Source organism: Vicia villosa, linkage group LG1 (genome assembly GCF_029867415.1).
Source record: "Vicia villosa cultivar HV-30 ecotype Madison, WI linkage group LG1, Vvil1.0, whole genome shotgun sequence".
NCBI classification, from domain to species: domain Eukaryota; kingdom Viridiplantae; phylum Streptophyta; class Magnoliopsida; order Fabales; family Fabaceae; genus Vicia; species Vicia villosa.
In genome coordinates, this window is record NC_081180.1 from 36,667,773 (window position 1) to 36,690,328 (window position 22,556).

The 22,556-nt window shown below is 34.7% G+C and overlaps 2 protein-coding genes across 2 annotated transcripts; both read right to left on the reverse strand.

The window, feature by feature from the left end:
* Positions 1-2,680: 2,680 nt before the first annotated feature.
* On the reverse strand, positions 2,681-3,323 carry LOC131613975 (uncharacterized). Its single transcript, XM_058885631.1, has 2 exons — positions 3,021-3,323; positions 2,681-2,881 (listed from the first exon to the last, which is right to left on the reverse strand). Exons 1-2 carry the CDS (start codon positions 3,321-3,323, stop codon positions 2,681-2,683), a joined length of 504 nt encoding a protein of 167 aa, XP_058741614.1.
* Positions 3,324-5,109: 1,786 nt separating this feature from the next.
* Positions 5,110-8,758, reverse strand: LOC131634107 (probable inactive receptor kinase At2g26730). The gene is made up of 2 exons (XM_058904776.1): positions 7,221-8,758; positions 5,110-6,117 (listed from the first exon to the last, which is right to left on the reverse strand). The coding sequence occupies exons 1-2, from the start codon at positions 8,503-8,505 to the stop codon at positions 5,453-5,455; spliced, it is 1,950 nt and encodes a 649-aa protein (XP_058760759.1). The 5' UTR covers positions 8,506-8,758; the 3' UTR covers positions 5,110-5,452.
* Positions 8,759-22,556: the final 13,798 nt, after the last annotated feature.

Below are 22,556 nucleotides of genomic sequence, written 5' to 3' on the forward strand. Positions count from 1 at the left end.
ATGGATTCTTGGTAAAGACTAGATCACTCCTCATTTTTCTTTTCGTGCGGTATTGCTTTCGGAGAGCGATCTACATATCGTTTTCTAGCATGTATTAGCACAAAGATTGTTGACCGGCCTCGTTGTAGGGTGACTTCTACATAAGTCACTTGGCGATCTGCTTAACATAGCGCAACATTTCGTGTCCCGAATTAAAAAGATCAAATATGGAAGAGAATTGTATGCGGTTGATTTAAGACTTATGGAGGTTTATCGTGTAGTCGCTATGATTTTATCAAGCTTCTGATAAATGTCCATTGAATTTAAATCCGAGAACATCCTTCACTCACCATCGATCTTTCTTACTAACTTTGATAACATACTTGACAAGTTTCAAGATGGTTATCTTTAACATTTAACAATTGACTTTAATTTACGCAATTTATTATATTTCTCTTTATATTTTGCTTTATGCTTTATCATTTCATCATATTTACATTCCGCTATTTTCTCTTTGTCCACTTGGACACTATGTTTATGTTTCCGCTATTTTCTTTTTGTCCACTTGGACCATACTTTACTTTTATACTAAAACACTAATAAATAACAAAAATCTAAAAAACACTTAAGGCTCTCTTTCGGACTATTGGTTACTATCCCGAGCATTTTGGAGATTCGGACTTATGGACTTAGTGCCTCTGGACCCTTATTCTATTGTTACTATGTTGTTATTCTGTCTGTCTGGCATTGGATTGTTGTCTGTTTGTGTATGCAGGTATTTCCTTGAAAGTCCTTGATGGTTAAGTCCAAGGCATTGAGATAAGGATTTTACCCGAAAACAGCCGTTACTCTGCCCGATTTTTGTCAGAATTTTAATGTGCTTAATGCAAAAGTGGTGCTAAAGATAATAAGTTCATCTGGATCCCCAAGTGATAATGTGTTGGTATTAATAGTCCAAAGGATGGGAAATCTACCTTGACCCATAATGTCAAGTGTTGGCTTCTTTTTCGGTCAGACTGTTCTTTTTCTTAGCTTTTATTTTACGCAATAGGATAGCCTCTTCATCTCCTCCCATTCTTAAATTTTCAAAATCTTCTCCCTTTTTCAAAAACCTTCTTATGTTTGCAATCTTTTCGAAACTTCTCTTTTAAAAATATCTTTTGCCCTTAGTGGCTTTTCTTCAAAAGTTTAGACACGACTAATTGTCGAAACGAGTGGTTATACCCCACGATTTTGAAATTGATTGATATAATGAGATCTTTTCCGCGTGAGAGAGCTAGTGGCATACTCGTTGATTTCATCCGAGTTGGAGCCCTTCTTTCATTTGCGATGCAAAGAACTCATTTGTTCTCATGCTCAAGATCAACGGCTGAGTATTTCTCTTCGACGACGATAAAGTGTTTATTCGTTTTTAAAATGTTTTCCCGTTAAGCGGAATTACATTAGCTCTGACTTCTCCATTGCACCGAGGAGGTATGTAGGCACAAGGCTTAATGTCTTGCCGAGCTTATTCTTAAAATAAAACAAACTCTTTTTTTTAGCACACACGACACAGATTTTCAAAAAGGTTCCTGTGGATTACCATAGATATGAGGGGTGCTTAAAACCTTCCCCTTGTATAATCAACACCCGAACCTGAGTTCTCTTTTGTTTTAAAAAAAACTTTGGGTTTTACGTTCTTTTCCCTTTTCCTTTAGAAACAATAAAGCGCGGTGGCGATTTCAAACGAAATATCGAGTCGAGTCAATCCTATGGCTTCGGTCTCAGATTTTCCCCGCTACATTACCCTTCCATAAATGGTTATTAGAATTATTCAACAATACCATCTTTATCTTTATATTTTACTCCATCATTCAAACAAGTAAAATAGCTCTTAACCAAGAGCTCTGATATAGCTCTAATGGGAAATTAAAACACAGTAACAGACAATACGCAACAGATATAAAAATTACTCGCACTTGTAGGAACCTTAAGGATCAACAACAAATATAAGACGACAAATCAAACAAATAAACGCACAAAAGAACACTTATATTTTTAACGTTGAAAAACCCTCAAAAAGAAAGTAAAAACTACTAGTCGTCCAGACCAAATAAATAGCTCCACTATAATCAATTGAGGGTACAAGAGAGTCTTAAAGTGATTCACAAACAAGTGCTAACAACTGCAAATCACAAAGCAAAACTAACTTACAAATAAGAATCAAAAAGCTAAAAAATAATCCAAATATGTGGATCCAATGTGAGACACACATCCCTTCTGAGAAAAATCGGTTCAGGATCGAGACGCTTGGATGATGTTCGTTGTCCTGAACATTGCCTTATGTGAGCCATTTTTGTGTTTAGGGTTTGTGTTTGTGTCTGTGTGTAATAATTCAACCCTAGAAACCCCAAATTTATAGAAGCCTTTGGATGGACCACACAATTTTTATCACATAATGTTCTGTAGATATATCCACAGAAGTATCATAGATTTCTCCGTTCCGTAGATGCATCTACCGTAAACACCCATAATTTTTAATATCAGACCCTTTCGTAGATACATCTACGAAAGTTTCCCTGTTAGTTTTTTTAGCAGAACTCAATGCAGTAGCAGCATAAACACAAAAACATAAACACTTGGAAACACATAGACACAAACATATAAACACAAAAAAGGATTATATTGCAATGTTATAGAGTGCATATATTACACTTTGAAACTAGATAAATACATCAAAAGAACTGTCGCCGGCTAAATTTATTGGAGGTTCTAATCTTGACTTTTCGGCATTTGATTCCTTTTCGATGTTGTTCAACCTTTCAAAATCGTGCATCATATCCACAAAACGATCCCGCCACGTATCAGCAGCTTCGGTATGATGAAGTGCCCATTCTGGTGACGTAGGTGGTATGGGGCATCCCTGTTTCAAGTAAACTTGCACAAAATATTTTGATTTTGCGAGTTATCCAACACACATAATACGATCATTCGGATTTGTAGGAGGTGCGGAGCGAAAAAAAGGCTTCCGAAAAACCATATTGTGTCAAGTCAATGCATACCATGTCATATGCGCATGCAATAAGATGTCCCATTTCCGGGAATCTCGTCCATTTTGAAGTCGGTGCGTAAGCGCCCAACCAAGGAACAAGAGCTCTGTGAATCAATTCAAATATAGCTTTGTCTCCAAATACCCGCGTGTACGAGTCTTTATGGTTCATCAACTCTTCGATAAGTTCAGGACGGACAAGCTTATGGTCATCCTCTCCCTTACCAAGCAAAGCCGATACGACCCAGAATCTGCAATTACTGTCCCCAACCACATTGACGATCCGGTCGATGTATTTTTGCATAAAAACCAGCATCTCGTCGATGAATGGAATTTTTGGAGCAATATGCACCTCTCCGATTGATGGAATTTTTGGAGCAATATGTACCTCTTCAATTGATGGAATTTTTGTGGCAATAGGTGTCAGAATCGAAACTTTCGGAGCAATAGGTGTAGGAGGCGGTTTGCTAATGCGAACTCATTTGTTTGAACTTTTTTGAGATTTAGGAGTAGGTGAGTCGGGAAAGAGTTTGTCGACGTGCTCACAATATGAAGGATCTCGTGTAGTCGAGTTGTCATTCGACGTAGGCTTCACTTTTTTCAGAGCTCCCTTTGTCTTAACCGGTTTAGTCTTGGAGTGAAATAAGGTATTGATGATGTAGGGTTTTTAGGGTGTGGAATATGGAGAGTTTGAAGAAATGAAACAATGGAGGGAGTGATCATGTTGGTTCAAACTATATCAGACACTTCCATAGATGCATCTACAAAATAATATGGCACTAAGTCATTCCGTAAATGAACCTATGGAACTATCCCTGAACTGAATTTATTTGTATTTTTCCCTATATATAGTAGTTTATTATACTTCCGTAGATGTAACTACGGAATCTATCAATTTTTTTACATAAATATGATGCTTTCGGAATCGGAAGTGTATCTACAAAAATTGATGGCAAAAATGAAATTTTGCGCGGTGTATAAGAGATCGATGTGGTGCATTGAGATATCGTCTTCACTTTTTTACAAAATTTTTAAATGCCATTTTTTTACAAGAAATATATTTTTTTTAAATGCCATTTTTTTACAAGAAATATATTTGTTAAATAGTTTTCTTTACACTACTATGCACTTTTTGAAATAATTTGAAGGGTAAAGACAAAGAAACACATGCAAGTAAATGACAGTTTGCGACCTCCCCCAATGTCTCACCACATGTCAGCTATTAGTAGCTTTGAATTATGGAGGAATGAATGCGATGGAACAAGTTTTGAAGCGCTGGCGCGTTCTCCTACGTACTAGCGTCAAATAGTAGCTCCACAATATTGAAAACATAACACTGTTTTCTAATCTGCAGTTACTACATAGTCCATCTTAACTCAATAAAACTGCTCTATTAACATTAAATAATTGAAATCGATGTACTGGAATGCAACTTACACTTTGTGAAACGCCATAACTCTTTTCGTTTCCTTTGACATCAAATCTTAATACAGGGACAATTTGTACGTAGAGAAAAAACGACTAGTGAGTAAGTTAACGTAACTAACTAGCATATGATGTGTTTAGTAAGCAACTAATAATAAGAACACCAAACTGTAATTAGTACTAGTAATATAAGATTGGACAACCGGATTAACTAGTGGGGTCCAATATCATTGGGTCAAAAAACAAAAAGCTCCTCGTTACTCACAATACAAAACTCCCGCCAGCCTGTTCTCCACACAAAAACACCAAGGGCAACTCTGTCATTTAGCTACATTTTCCCACCAATCCTGGCCGGCTCCATGTGAATCAGTCCTTCTTTTGCTTTACATGTGATATGCTCATCACACTCTCACCAGAGCGCGTGTGATTCATTTTACATATTTTGCTTAACTTATTATTTTAATTAATTCCAATGTTGATTACATTTGTTTATGATTACTTTTCTTCATGCTTATTCATTATAACTTGTTTTGGTACTATGAGTAATTATCAAAAGCAAGTGACGTCTTTGCAAAGTTTATGTTATCATTATGTAACAACCGCTTTGCTTATAATGACCACACTAACATACGACAAGCCTATCAAAACAATTACTACTGCTAATAAACATTTAACCATAAAAAAAACTGAGGAAAATAGCAATTAAAAATCATTAAATGGTCAATCTTAATCGGTACAAGGAAAACAACTAACCCCCAAACCCCACTTTCATGAACAATTATCACACTCTCCACCCTGTAAAAAATAAAAATCATCAAAACTAATAAAATAAAATAAAAAATTAAAATAAAATACATTTAAGGGAATAAAATACACATTAATTGGACCACCACCGGAAAGAGCAGAGCAGAGTAGGCATAAGAGTGACCCACCACCTTGTCTTGTCCTTTTTTCTTATGATCTTTAATTTTAATTTTAATTCAACAAATACTTTACTTTTTTTTTCTTTAAGAGGTTTTACTACGGTGTGCGTGATCTAGGTGGAGTCCTTGTCTGAGGTGGAGTATGACCCTCGGATCCTTTCGAAGGATCATCCGACGACTGACGAAGACCCTCATCAGTCTCCCCACGATTCATATCCTCAATCATGCGCACCACGTCTTGCATACTTGGTCTCTGATCAGGCACCACAGAAACACAAGCCATCGCTATCTGCAACAACTGAACCATCTCTTCTTCAATATTATGAAACCTCATCAACTCAGCATCAAAAACCTCTGCGGTCCATTCTTCGCGAACAACGGATTGGACCCACCTCGGTAGATCGATTCCTTCTTCACCTAGTGAAGCTTGATTGGGTGCTTTTCCTGTTAATAGCTCCAACAGCAAAACGCCGAAGCTGTATACGTCGGATTTGAATGTGACTTTTCGGGTTTCTAGGGTTTCGGGTGCGCGGTAGCCAGCTACCCGGTTTGATGGAGATCCGTTTCCGAATAACGGGTTGAGACCAAAGTCCGAAACGCCTGCGTCATTGTCGGGTCCTCGGAGGAGGATGTTGGAAGATTTAATGTTGCCGTGGACTACTTTGCCTGACACGTGGAGGCATGCTAGTCCTCTTGATGCTCCAAGGGCTATTCTCATTCGGTTGTCCCAATCTAACGGTGTTCGCCCAGATCCTCTGCTTCCTATATAATCATAGTTGTAATAGTAATTAAACAAATGCATAATTAATATTAAAATGATATTTTAACTAATCAATATTCATGATTTATGTCAACTGCTAAAGTTACAAATCAATCTATTTTTATTGCTATTTTCGTCTCATAGTCTCATGGCTTCTAGCAGTTTTAATTCAGCAAGATATCATATCACAATGAAATCATTTGTTCAATGTCGTGGAACTTGTATAAAATAAAAAGCATGAATTTGAGATTGTTTGTAGTTTAGTTTGAGTGTTTTTTTCTCTTTCACTTTGAGTGAACCTAACGTTATTCAAAAGCAAAGTAAAAAAAAAAAACAGAAATTCTGATTCTCCTTTTTATTTTATCAATCACGGAGAGAAATAGTCAATGCGACACTACCTTTACTTTTCTCCATTAAAGGAGGAAAAAGAAAAGAACAAAGAACAAAAACAGGTAGAAATAATGTCGGAGAGACATATCATGAGTGCATTGGATGGGGGAAGAAAATGCAACAATGGAAAATGAATTATTAAATAATAAAAAAAGACAACCTTGCAAATCAATAATATAATGAGTTGAGAATGTTTGCTTCAGAAGCATGTTCTACATTATTATGGAGGGAAAAGCATAACATCACAAACTTCCCATTTACGGTACACTCTTCCTATTAAACCATTGATTCATAAATTAATATGCAAGTAACATTATGACATTAGTAATATCCTCCGTCATCAAGCACTAAGCATTAAGATTAAGCACACACATTACTTCACAACAATAAACAAATACTACTACCAATAAACACATTAAAATATTTCTGTAATTGAAATTAAAATAACCTAAATTCCACTAGTGTAACAGCTGTAACAGGAATTTAGTCAAAATTCCAGAAACAGACAATGCTAATTCCATCAAAAAGGTATAACTCCAAATATGAACACAAGGAAATGTCGGAAACAAAACACCTCGAAAGTATAAAAATCATATCATATTCATGAAATTTTGAATAAAACTTCTACTGCATAGTACTACTATTGAATGAATAATGAATGATTAATTACTTAATTACCATAAAATTAAGCATAATGACATTGATAATAACATACCGTGAAGTAGAGCAGATAAGCTACCGGCGGGCATGTAATCATACACAAGCAATTTCTCATCTTTGGAGAAGTAAAAAGCTCTAAGAGGAACCACATTCTCATGCTTAATTTTACCCAGAATCTCCATTTGCATCTCAAACTCTTTCTTTGTAACAACAACATCTTTCAACCTCTTAACAACCACCGTAGTTCCTTCTTCCAACACCGCTTTATACGAAGTCCCAACGCTTCCCTTTCCCAAAACCTCCGCAGAAGCCCTAAGCAAATCCTCCAAATCAAAACTGTATATTCCTCCGTCAAAGAACACCAATTTGTTCCTCGCTTCTTCTGCTGATCCACCGGTTATATCGTCCTTGGAAGACGATGTTCCGGCTTCTGCAGGCGCGGAACGAGCCGCGGCAACAACTGGCTTTGGTGGTTTCGCTGGTTGCCGGCGACGTTTCCGGAGACAGCATAGTAACAGTAGAAGCAGTAACGCTACGAACAGAACAGAACCTACTACAATTGCAACAATGGCGCCTGTGGAAAGCTTCTTAGATTTCTTCCCCGGTTTAATCACCGGCGGAATTAAACCCGGTGACGGCGCCGGCGCTGGAAAAAACGGGCTACACGACTTCAATGGTGGACCACAGAGATTAATGTTTCCGGCAAAAGAAGATTCCGGGAATTTCGACAGCGTCTTGGGGATAGAACCGTTGAGGTTGTTATTAGAAACATCAAAGCCGTTCAAATTCGCAGTAATGCTCGGAAGACTACCGGAGAACGTGTTATTCTCCAAGAACAAACCACTGAGATGAGTCAAGTTGTTGATGGAGAAAGGAATTGAGCCGGAAAAGTTGTTGGAAGAGAGATCCAAGCGAGTCAAACGAGTTAACCGAGTTAAACTAGACGGAAACCCACCGGAGAATTTATTCTTTTGAAGATATACACTACGAAGAAAAGTCAAATTAGAGAAATCGGAAGGGATCTCGCCGGAAAGACCATTAGAACGGAGACTGAGAATACGTAGATTCGTTAGCCTTCCGATAGTGTTCGACGGGACCCGACCCACAAGACCAACGGCGGGTAAACGGAGTGAATAAACATAGGAACTTGAAGCGTCGCATTGAACACCGACCCAGTTACAAACGGAATCCGAAGCGTTCCATTGAACACGGTTAGAGTGTGGTGTTTGTGAAATAAAAGCAAGGAGAGCTTGCTTGTCCTGAGTCGGCTCCGAGTTACTAACTCGGAAACAACTCAGCTGCAGAAATAAATGAAGAATAATAAAAATAACCGAAGCCATTATTTCTTTGTTGTTGAATTGAAATTAATGAAGATCGGTGAAGAATGTGGTTTGGGTTAAGCTGAGAAAAGCCATAGTGATAGAAATTGTGTGAGTGAGAGAAAGAGAGGCTATGTAATGTAAAAGAGAGAAGGTACAACAATACAACACAAACACACACAGTAGTATAATAGTATCACGAGGCTCACAAAAGTGAAAAACCAAATAAAGCTGATGCTACTACTCTTGTTTACTGGTCCTAACTCCTTACGTTTTTTCCTTTTCTTTTAAGAATCACTTAATTTCGTTCACAACGCCTTTTCAGTTTTATCACTTCCCACGCGCTTTTCCACCGCGTGCAGGCCTTAAAAAAAAAAATAATGCGTTTTTTGTATAACTAAATTATTGTTGTTTGTTGCTACCATGAACAGCTTGCAAGCAAATTCATATTTTTTGTTTGTTTTAACATTAAGTTGTGTTACATGGCATTGGTATGGTCTTGGGGAGAGACGGCAATAAAAAATGAGAGTGACAAAGTAAAACAAAGGTGTTTGTCGCTGATATGTTGTTGTGGGATAGAGGCACATGGAAGATGACACTTTCTTTTGACAGATGTAAGATCAAATTGTGTTGTTGATAATGTGTGTTTTGTTAGCCTGTTTTTTTATATATACACCTACGGTGTGTTTGTTTCATGGCTTAATATTATATTCTTTGGAATACTATTCCAAGGATTATTATTCCCGGGAATATTATTCCAATCTATGTGTTTGGTAGAAATTTAGATTCTTAGGCATAATAATAAAATTTGTTTAATTTTAAATTATAAAACATTAAAAATAATAATAATAATGTGTGATAGTTGGAAGTTAGAGTTGGTTTAAGTTATTCCCATGGGAATATTTTATTCTCACCCTTTATGTCTTGGAATAAGAATTGAAAAATAATGTGTAAATAATATTCCTTGGAATAAAAAATTCCTTGTAATAACTTTTTAAAACTTGAATCAAACATGGGAATATTGTATTCCCATAATCATATTCCGAAGAATAATTTTAGTAACCTTGAAACAAACACACCATTAGAAATTGTTTTTGATATTGAAAATTAGTTGAATTATTGACTTTTTTTAGGATAAAATATAAAAAATATAATTATAATTAAATGTAGAGTATTTGTTTTAAAAACGTGCGTTCAGTTTTTAGACTTTAAATTATTATATAATTATTCATGAAAAAAAATTATATATAGATTTTTAAATTTGCTATCCAAACATCTTTGACACAAACCTCTTAAGATATTTTTTTAGATGTGATTTGGTGTTCCTTAACTTTTCTATCAAGGGAGCTTATTTATGAAAAGATTTATATTTTTTTAGAGTTTCTTAAACTTGGACTTGCATCCCTCGTTATTAAAATATTTTCAAATTTTTATTAAAAAAAAAGGAAAATCGAAAAAAATAGATTAAAAAAGGACATAATCTATGGTCTGAGAAAATAGAGAAGTTTGAAAATAAAAGAAAATTAGATTAGATCACCAAAATGATACATAAGGAAAATAAGGAAAATTATATTGCCCATACTTATACTTTAACTGTTTCTTTTTTAGATTTTATAAGTCTTTTGTTTCTTTATAATTTATGAAATTTATGAATCTACATGTTTGCAGGTATAATTATTTACAACTGTCACGTGTTTATAATGGTTCTGATGATAATACTATTATGATGTGCAATCTTCATCTATGAAGAAAATACATATATATGGAAGAAAAAAAGTATTAATCAGAGATGATCTATCAATATCAAGATGTTTTTTTTTTAAAAAAATGAAAGTATTAAGACATATTCAATATCTAATTGTTATAATTTTTTGTCATAAATATAATATTATATGTGTTAGAGTCATTATTTAATTAGTCAAAATTATAGTGGACTAATTAATATTAAGTATGTGACTAAAATCATGAAAGATATGGTTATTATGTAGATAGCATAAGTCAATATCTAATTTGATGAAGAACCAAATTAGAATATTGAAAACTAAGAAATAACCCTAAGGTTATTTATATGAGTTATGATCCTCCTTTATAGAGTGGTTGAATTACACAGTTTATCAGGATTCTCTCTTCATCCCCATCATAAGAGATTTAAGAAACCATAAGAAACTCTTAAAAGCGGAAGATCACATACCTGCAAACCTTCAACGACTTTAATGGCAAACTCAAGTATACTTTAGCTTTCATTCTCTGGTTGAATTTTGGTATGGGTTTAAGGGATGTGAATCAATGACATATTTGACTCATAGGGATAAGTTTAGAGTTCTGTTCTTGATTCTATATTTGAGCCATTTTCACGTATGGGGAATGTCCAGATGAGGCAAGGCCTTATAGGCTAAATGAAAAGAAATCAAACTCTCGAACAGTGATCAGCTACTTTATTGGTGGTTATTCTGAAAGATCTAGGGGCTATAAATTTTATGATCCCAAATTAAAATTTTTGAGACGGGAACAACCACATTCTTTGAGAATATTGAGTTTATGGGGAATAATAAGGTTGGAGACTTTGTTTTAGAGGAAGAATCAGTAACAATCCCAGAACTAATTCATACAGTTGCTTTTGATCAAGCAAATATGGAACCTCTACAAGACATTGTTGAATTTCTTCCTACTCAAGATGATTTGGTAATTCATGAAGAACAAACTCAAGATCCTCAAGAACAAGTGTTACAAGAACTAATACCTTTTGCGGAGATCCACTACAGAAAGAAGAAATGTTATTCTGGAAGATTACATAGCCTTTATCCAAGACCATGAGTAAAATAATGGTATGATGGAAGTTCATCCAATCAACTTCCGCCAAGCCATGCAGGATTCCATTTTGAAAAAGTGGATTGAAGCAATGAAAGAGGAGTATAAGTTCATGCAAGACAATAAGGTTTGGGAACTTGTCCCGTTACTAGAACATGTAAAACCAATTATTTACAAATGGATTTTTAAGACCGACCGAGATTCTAACGGTAATTTGGAGAGGTATAAGGCTTGTCTTATATCCAAAAGAAAAAGAATGACTTTAAAGAGACTTTCTCTGTAGTTTCATCGAAATACTCTTTTAGGACAATCATGGCACTTGTTGCACATTATGATTTGGAACTCCGTCAAATGGATGTCAAAATGATATTCCTCAATGGCAATATTTATGAAACGATCTATATGTTGCAACAAAACAACTTTGTGTCGGGAGACTCAAAGAATATGGTTTGCAAATTGAAAAAATCTATTTATGGACTAAAGCAATCGTCTCGTCAGTGGTACCAGAATTTTCATGAAGTAATTCTCTCATTTGGTTTTGAGGTATGTAAAATCCCTTTTTAAACCTAAATTACAATTAAACATTCACAGAGTATTAACATGCATAAAATAAAAAGGGTGTCACCTGTTGTTTTCACCGCAACGAAAACCCCAAAACAAAATACAAACATGCACCTGGTCATTTCGTAACACAATTTGAAAACTTCATGTTTCATTAATTACGCATATCGCTTGCGGAAGAATAATTACAATCAAACCATTTAAATGAATATATCTCATACTATATTCAGCTACCAATTCAAAATAACATAATCAACTATGTTATATGAAATCCAATAACTAGGCAACATAGCCTTCAACAACCATATTCAAAATATCATGTTAAAATGCGAAAAGATAACAATATCCAAAGAACCAAAACATGAGTTCAAATAAACTCCCAAGTGTTACATGACCAAAACTTTTGACTCTCTATCTAATCAAAAGTTAAACCGAAAGCTCCTCAGCTAAATCCTCAGACAAGCTCACTACTCGTCGGAACCTGCACGATGTCGCAGTGAACATCGTTCAAGTAGAAGGGTGAGAATTCAAATCATTATGAATAAGCATAATAATGGGAAATGTAAAATACAACAAGAATACATTTCAAGAATTCATCATTCTTCACATAAACATGCATCTTATACAATATATCAAGATTCACATGTTTAGCTCATTCGACAAAGTTCCATAATTCAAGTAATCATATCCAATTATTACAACCAACCATTGTATCCAATGATGAATACAAATCAAGTATACAATACCAAATCACAACATCCACATATACGCATATTAACCAAAATCATATCCACATAATCATATCACACAACAACAACTCACACCGACACGTGTAACTCAAGTGTGACTCTATGCGATATGCATGTGGATCCCTCCATTATCATTTCCGGCAAGCCGATCGTCCATCTCTTAGACTAGATAACCACCTCAAAGCCTCATACGCGTTAAGCTTTCAAACCCCATACTCGTTAGGTTTGGGACAAGCAAACAATCTCCACGAGGTTACCCGATATTGCCTCTTTCAAAGACTCATGCTAGTGTAAGTGTGCAACAAACAAGACTTATGCAAATAATATGATTCTCAACCTCTTAAACTACATAATCACATCTCTCCCAACATTGTAAAACATTACACAACATGATTTCAATCCAAACCAATACACACAATAGAACACAACAATTCAATCACATGTATTCAAGCATAGCATAGCATGTATGGTATCATTATTCATCAATTCACAATATAACACATACACTTTTCAAGCGTTTGTACATGTATAAATTCCATCCAAAACATATCCAAACATCATTGAATAAATTATTAAAATACATGGAAACTCTTCTAAAATCACAAGTATACAAACCCCCAAGCCAAGAATCAAAATCACGGAATTTTCATAACAGACTATCGCGGCGCGTCACGTCACCCATGCGGCACGATGTCAAGTCAGAGAGTTTCGCGCGGCGTGGCCAAACCTTCCCGCGGCGCGACTGTGCAAATTTTGGAGAAAATATCCCATTTTTGACAACATACGAATTTCATTACAATCCCACCAAAATATCATTCCAAATAGAAATTTGACACATATATCAAGTTCCTAACATGTTACTACTTATGTGTTTACATTATAACATCATTAAACATGTTTTGATCCACAAATTCTCACAAATCTACAAAGCCCTAACATATGAAATTGAGAGAATGAAGATTATACACATATCATATCATTACCCACAACATTACCCAATCATACTACCCATAATCATTTGGATTCAAACCCTTACCTTGAATCTCAAGTCCTCCCTTTTCAAGAATCTCCTCCCCTCTTTCTCTTCTTTCTTGCCTCTTTTTCTTTTCTATCTCTTCTAATTCTAGGTTTTTTCTCATAATACTCTCACTAACTCTATTTTGTCAAATTGGGCTTAACCCACTAAATTTTATATTCTACTTAATTAGGCTCGTTAACTATTTATTAGTCTTAACATATCGATTCAATTATTCAAATATCGCACATATTCAAATAATCACAAAACACACCAATTAATTAATTATCACGCAAACAATAATTAATAAAATAAAACACCTAATAAATAAATAAATACGGAAAATAAAATTGGGTCCTTACAAGGTGAATGTTGTTGAGGATTTTGTGTATCATAAATTCAGTGGGAGCAAGATCATATTCTTGATCTTGTATTTTGATGACATGCTGCTTGCCACTAATGATATAGGAATGATGCACGAAACCATGAAATTTCTATTAAGAAATTTTGAAATGAAAGATCTTGGTCTAATTAGTATTAAGTCTGTAGTTAAAAGCATAAATGTCATGAAAGGTACGGTTATTGTGTAGATACCATAAGTCAATATCTAATTTGATGATGGGAAAAATTAGAATATTGTAAACTAAGAAATAAACCTAAGGTTATTTATATGGGTTATGATCCCCATTTGTAGAGCGATTAAATTACACAGTTTATTAGGATTATCTTTTCATTTGCATCAAAAGAGATTCAAGAAACCCTAAGGAACTCTACGAATAAGAAGATCACATACCCACAAACCTCCAACGATTTTAATGGCAAACTCAGGAACGCCTTCGCTTTCATTCTCTGATTGAATTATGGTATGGGTTTAAGGGATGTGAGTCGATGGAATGTTTGACTCATAAGGATTAGTTTAGAGTTATGTTCTTAATTTCTATATCAATAGAAATCATAAGGTTATGAACATATCCAACACTAATATCAAGCAATGTTAAGTGGAGTCCTAGATGATTTATGGTCAAGCAATCTCTGATGTTGGTTTCCATCAAAAAGCTTTATCCGACCTCATTAGTTAAAAGAAGTCAAACCTTAGTTAAAGTGTAGAATCAATGATGAATCAAACAAGAGATCTTGAGTCTTTAAAGATTGTTTAAAAGAGAAAGTGAAAGCATGCATGGTTCATGTCTAAGTGGTTAGAGTATTGTAAAGATGTTAGAGTAATTCTTAAATTACTAAGCCAATGTGTCATACCCTAATTCTTTTACCTAAAATCCCATACCATGTGCATCATTTCATTAAGTCTTTTGACTTCTTCAATCACACATACCTAGGTTTCATCTAATTATTGCACACAAGTTGGTGCTTGAGATATTTCATTATCATGAACATAGAGGGATTTGAATTACAGGCATCTTGTGACTTGGGTCTTCATCATCTCAAGAGGTCCTCTTCTTCCTAAATATCTCACCACATTAAGGTTTCATCATGGATCCATCAAGTGTTGAAGCAAATTAGAGTTTTTATGCCCTCAGTCAAAATTCAAACATTAGAGTTTTCAAGGGTTGAGCTTCAATTGTGTACCAATCAAGGGATCCTCAAGCTTATCATCTATATAGCCTCAAGGTGTCCTAATGAGATGGAGATTGCATCATGATCACAAGTTCCCATTGAAATTGCAAGTTTTGAATTCATCTGGAAAAGTCAATTACTCAAAGTCAAACTTTGACCTTTGAGATTTTTGGTCAAACATGGACTTCTCAAGTCAAATTTCATGAAAATGTGGTTAGTAGTTGAATTTGATCAAGAAAAATCAAGAAATTTGAGGTAACTTGTAAAAAGGGCAAAGATGAAAATATTGAAAAAAATTCTAAGTTATGGAAATACATGTTCATATGGCCAACTTTCCAACCTTGTAACTTTTTCATTCCCAAGGGAAGTACTTAAAGCTGGCATTTGATACTACAGCATAGCAAAAATAATGGACCAAAAATCTCATAAGAATTGAAAGATATGGATTGATCAAGTTCGCATCTCAAAGTTGTCAAATACTTGGAAATTTTTCTAAGTGTTTTTCCGTTAAAATTCCAATTTTGTTGGCCCGTTTTCTCCAAGATGTAAGTTAATTCAAACCAAATGCCCGATATGAAAATTTTAGAGGTTGATCTTATCTTTTCAAAGAGTCTAAGAACATGAACTTATTTTACTTGAGTATCAAGTTTCGAAGAGGGGAAGTTGCTATGCCAAAACTGTTTTTGAATTTCAAAACCATGTTCAGTTTCATGACCAACCTCTACACCAACAATGCAATCTTGCTTTGCAGCCTATTTTGCTTCTAAATCTTTGTCTAATTGATGAATTACACAAGTCCTTGATGCATTACTCAAGTGTTCCAAGCATTGTTCAAGTTTCATTCTTCTTTTGAACAAAAGTTGCCACTTCCATTTTGAAAAAGTCCACTTTAAACATGAACATTTCTTGGAGCTTTGTAAAAGGAGATTATGGCCTGATTACACTCCATCTCAAGTCTGCTAAACATGTTTTCTTTCTACCTAATCTTTGCATCCACTCTAGAAACACACCATACTCATTCTTGAGACCATGCATTTCATGTACTTTCCACTTGAAATCCAACCAAACTTTTTTTTGATAGAGAGCTCAATTCAAACTGATTCCTTCACACACAACCCATAAACCATGCTTATAAATAGAAGACCTTTCTTCTAAATGCAAACATACAACATTTTTTAAACTCACCATTGCACATAAAGCCTGTTTTTAAACTCGTTTGTTATGCAAATGTATGGTACCATTGAGCCATAATCTCTATATGATGTGGAAGCATTTCTCTATGTTCTAAAGGCTCAGCTTGATAAATTTTGCCAAGAGCCGGTTGTGTCATCCGTGTCAGCGAATATAGAGTATGCGAATGATCAAACAAGTGGTGTGCATGACAATATCTCCAGCAGTCGTGGTCGTGGATGTATGTCGCGAGGTAGCGGTCGTGAAAGAGGAAGCTCATCATTTGGAAATAGACCTACATGTCAACTTTGTAGAAAATATGGTCATATTGTGATTGATTGTTGGCATCTATTTTATGAGCATTTTACTCCTACTTAACCTCATGACAAGAACTCAGACTTTTCAAGTTTGCCTACTTAAAATACTGAAGCATCCACCTCTGATTCTCTAGCATTGGTCATGATGTCAACAACAAATGAATATTCCTTGCCTAGTGATCTTGAAAGTCAGGCAAGGTTTTCTAACCCAGGTGTTTCACACCATCTTACTTCTAAGTATGCTTACTTGCACACTAAGAAACCTTATTCAAGTAATTGTGGAATAAATGTAAACAATGGTCAATCACTCAACATTGTGTAGGTTCCTCTTATGTTTATTCCAACTCATGTCCATCTTATACACTTTCTCTTAATAATATTCTCCTTGTACCTTGCTTTACACACGATTTGTTATCTGTTTCTATGTTTTCAAAAGACAACAATGTTGCTTTTGAATTTCTTGAAAACAAAAGTAAAATTCTTGGGGAAGAAATAACAACATTAGAAGTCAATCAGAAAAATGTGAATCATTAAGAAACGATGTTACTTGTTTGCATGAAACCCTAGGAAAATTTATTAAGGATAAAAAGAAATTAATTTTAATCCTATTTAGTCAAAGAGCTTCGTACAATAAAAATGCCTTATGTTATAAACCTAATAAATCATTTAGTAATATCTGACATGCTAAGGAGAAATATAATTGTCATGTTTTCAAATACAATTTCTACAATAAGCTTGGTCATATGGAACATTATTGTTATGCAAAATTAAATGAATAAGATGGTCTAAAGGGGGTAGCTGTAGAACTTTTAAAGTCACTAATGCACTAGGAACCAAAAATATTTGGGTACCAAAGGTGAAAAATTAATTTTGTTTTGCATGAAGGCTTTGCAGCTTTAAATAGGCTATTTACAAATTTAAAGAAGTTTTACAAAGCATAAGTATACTCTGAGTATATCAAATAAATATGGTCCTGATGGTTGTTGATCATGATGATGCTTAGTGGTATTAATGGTCTTTGATCAAGGTAATATTTAAATGGACTTATTGATCCTTACGGCCATGGAACTTCTTGGAAGTTTGAGTTGAAATATTTGTCGAACCATGTTTTGTAGGATACTGGAAGAATTCATCAAAGCGTGATATTATGCTTTTAATGATGACAAATAAAAGGAGTTTTTGATAACGAACTTGTATGACAACTTGCATAACAACCTTTATAAGCTATGAGGATTCAAATATCACAAGTGTTAAAAGATACAAGCAGACAAGTTAGGGTTTGATGATCACTGCAAACATCCTCTAATGATGGTACTTAACATGAATAAATCTCAAGCCTAGTCTCTAATAAGATTCAATAAATTTTCTATATTATTGTTTTACTTAACAAGTCTTGAAGCTTCAAAGTGTGAAAGTTCTCCCTATTGCGTCTGAGTGAACCGTGTTTTGTAAAAAAAAGGGCTTTTTCGTAAATATATATATGGCTAAATCACACATACACACACACTAAAAAAAGTTTTGAGCCTCTACTTCTTAAGAATAGATCCCTAAAAATGTTTTGGAGTCGTGCCTATTGAATTGGAAACTGTCATAATAGTTTTGGACAAAATTTTGTATTGACCAATCCATTGACAATCATACCAAATCAATTGAGTTAGTGAAAAATTGTCCTTAAATGTCTGTGATAACGTCTTAATGAAGGGTAAAGCCTCTGTATCTTTTCTTTCCTTTTAAATCTTCATAGTCGTTAATTTTTTGGGCTTCTAATCGATTGGAGCAAGGTGTCAATTAATTGGCTTATAATTTAGTCTCATGGAAATTTCCTTCTTTGTATCAGTAGATGCTATTCCCTTCACAATTTCACATCCAGAAGCGTGAGCATTCTATCTCACTCATCACACTCTTTCTCTCTCTAAAATATTTTTAACTTCCTCTCACATCATAATGGACATCCATCTTGGCCATCCACCCAGTCGAGTCCTCCTCCTCCAAGTTATACAGGGAAATGTTCCGTATAGATTTAATATCATGTTGATTAAAGGTATTATTGATGAGGTCAGTCTTCCAATAACCTTTTTCCTTATCAATTAGGTCTCCAACTCCAAAAACTTTTGTTCCCAAAGGTTTTTGTGTTAGGATTTTAAACCCAAATGATTCGAAATCCAATTGTGGCTTTAAAAACATCCACTTTAGGATAATATTTGGCTTTTAACTCCCTAGACACAAGAGCCCGAGATTCAATATGCATCCTCCAAACCTATTTAGCTAGCAGAGCTTTATTGAATTCATGAAAGGTTCTTAAACCAAGGCCCCCTTTCTTTTTGGGGGTGTAAACTCTGTTCCAATTGATCAAGTGAATTTTCTTTTCTCCCCACCGCTAATTAGCAATAGTACTTTCCATATTTTTTCACAATCCTTTAGGCAGCAAAAATGAGCTCATTATATAAGTGGGAATAGCTTGTAGGATCGCTTTGATCAATATAGCCCTACCAGCATAGGACTTTTTGTTATCTTTCCAAGAGTTTAGTTTATCCCTGACTCTATCAAGAATGAAATTGAAGCTGAGATTTCTAGAGGTTCCAATGTGAGTAGGTAGACCCAAATAGGTATTGATTTTCCCCATTCTAGGAAAGCCAATAATCTTCTAAAAGATTTCCTATTTGCACTAGTTAGTGTTGTTGCTGAACATAATATCCGACTTGTGTGTGTTAATTTTTTGTCTCAAGCTGTCTTGATAAGTGTAAATAATATTGAGGAGCATATATGTTCTTTTTCCTCTTCTTTGCAAGAGATTAAACTACCATCTGCAAAGAAAAGGTGAGTGATATAAGGAGCATTTCTAGCTATTTTAATCCCATTAAAATCTTTCTTTGTTTGGGTGTTGGTAATAAGAGGGTCTCCTTGATAATACGGGGGATAATAGGTTTTATTCTATTAGCAAGGGTTTTAGTTGAAGGTGGAGAAAAACACAAGAAAGGGGGGATTGAATTGTGTTCTTTATCAGTTTAAAATTCCCTTTATTTAAATTCTTTTCCTTCTTCTTTGTATCTCTTCTTCTAGATATGCTTTTGTGTTGCGGAACCATGCTTGGAATGGAGTTGCATAACCAATGAGATGTTCATTTAAACTTCTTATGTATTATCAGAGCTTCTGACTTGCTAAGTACAGTTCTGAATATGTTTACACGACTTGAACGAAGTTAAATGAATTTTACAAAAAGTAAAGAACACGTTTGTTTTTATCCTGGTTCACCTCATGAATAAGGCTACCTCCAATCCACCTTCTTCATGTGATTTTCCTCTCAACAGAGGTCTTAATCCACTATAACCAAACTTGATTACATCTGTACGATCCTCCGTCGTGACTAACAACCTGCACAGCCAGCTGTTGTGACTAACTGCAATGGACTGTTCAGTGATCTGATCCAGATATAACATCTATTGACTCCCGCACAGCCAACTGCTATGTCTAACTCCTGCACAACCATCCTGTTGTGACTCACCCCGCACAAGCCAACTGCTTGTGACTAACTTCTGATGATGAACCGTTCAGTGATCTCAGCGAGATATGACGTTCATCAATCTTCTGGAGATTACAAGAGTGCTTCTTAGCTAAGCAGATTTCTCCTATTCTTAAGTACATTTGTTTATGAAACATTGACTAGAAGTCACTTCTGGTGTCTAAACATCCTATCATAAGTTTCTAAGATATTACATACTACGAGCAACAACTCTATATGTTTTACATTTAAATACAATAATCAAATATCTTGCAGTCTTCTTTTCTTCAACTTCTGGATGAGATCTTCTCCTTCTGTAAGCAGATTAAGAGCAGCAGCTCTTGTAAGGTTGCTTCTTGTCTTGATCTTCATCTTCAAATCTTCTTAAGCTGATTAAGAGCAACAACTCTTTTGTTGATTGCTTCTGATTTGATCTTCAGCTTCTTCTTCAAGCAGATTCAGAGCATCAACTCTGTTTTTAGTTGCTTCTTCAAATGATCTTCTGAAAGCATATTTAGAGCAGTAACTCTAGTGAATTGCTTCTTCATATTGATCTTCAGCTTCTTCTTCTTTAGTACTGATCTTAAAGCTTGTTACAGCTGATGACATATTGATTAACATCAGTAAACATGAAACACTCTTTGAGCAACAACTCAGTTTATTCAGTTTCCTTAGTCATCCAATATGAACAATATTAGACCTGATCAGATATCAGTGGATTTCTTGTAACTCCATTGGAGGATTCTACTTAACAGCAGAGATTTCATCTTTACTCATTTCAGGTATATGGTTTGTGTATAACAACACATTGGATTATCACATACTGAGTATGTGTTGCCTCTTGTGGAACTTCTGAAGCATGGTTTCTTGTTGCATCTTTTGTGTTTTCATGCTCAACTGCTCTGCTTATTCTTCTACAAAGTTTCTCTTAAGATTTTCTCTTTTTCTTCTCTCTGTAGTTGAACCATGGATACACACTCTAGATATTCATTTAATGCAATTTTAGTGTTCCATTGACACATTCTTCACACACATTTGGTGTCAGTCTTCTGTACTTACTTGGTGCTCATATTCGACACACTTGGTGCTTACCTTACATTGCACACATTCAAGTTTGAAGTTTGATCTATTTATAGCTTGATGTGTTACCGTTGAAATAGATCCGTTGAGATTTGTTGAGTATACTTTGAATACTTTGTCTAGATTGAAGGTTTAATGACAAGTGTTGTTCTTGGCAGAACCTTATCTTTAACATGATGATTGCAGTTGATGGTGTGCTTCTCTGGTTAAACTTATCTTTCCAATGCGCAGCATGTGGCTTGCTTCTTCAATCACCCTTGGGAATTGCTCCTTTTAAACGTTGTAACCATTTTTCTTATGATGATGTTTCTAACGGCTTTCCATTTGATTCTAAGCTTTGTATTTTTATTCAATTTGTATGTTGAGTTGTAGATTCTTCATAGGTTCACAAATGACTCTGTTGTTGTTTGCATTTTATATGTCACTGTGTTACTCTATTAGAACTTCTGATCTTTTGTTCATGTGATCTTCTTGTTGTAACGGATTTTTAGGTATATTGATATTTCTTTTTCAATTCCTTTGAAGCTTCTGATGTACTTTCTGATTTTGTGCTTATTATACATGAACGTTGATATTTCTATTTAACTCTTTGAAGATTGTCTTGTTTAAATCTAGCTCGTTGTGATACTGTTGTAGTAGTATGTTCTTCTGAGTGGGCTTGTTTTGCATGTTCTTAATCAGAACATCTGATGAATTTTGGCTTCTTTAATCTTCTATATGTTTGATTCTTCTTTCATATCTGAGCCTGTTTATGATGTAGTCATTGTACTCTCTTTCTGATGAATCATGTATAAGGCTTATAGCATAATATCTGCATACTAAGTGAAACCATTAGTAATAAAATTGTTACTCACAAAATATACGTTTGTTATCATCAAAACTAGATTCTGAACATAGATTTTCAATCTTGTTCTAACATTAGTGACTATTTTCATGATCACATTACATAGGGCTATAGGTCTGAAGTCATTAGGATTGGAGGGTTTTTTATTTTACAGATTAGGCTAATAAATGTGTGGTTGAGGTTTATGAGATTCTCATAATTGTTAAGAATATTAAGGATGGTCGAACTAGTGTCTTTCCCAATAATATGCCAGTAACTATGGTAGAAACTAGTCGGGATCCCATCTGGCCCTGGAGAGGCATGGCTTATAAGGTTTTTGATGGCTACATTAACCTCATCCTTAGTGAAAGGTCTGTCAAGGTCATCTTTCTCTTTCATACTATAATGGTAATTTTTAAAGCAGTCCGCGAGAATAGTAGAATTTTTAGTCTGAAATTTATTCTCATAGAAGTGAAAA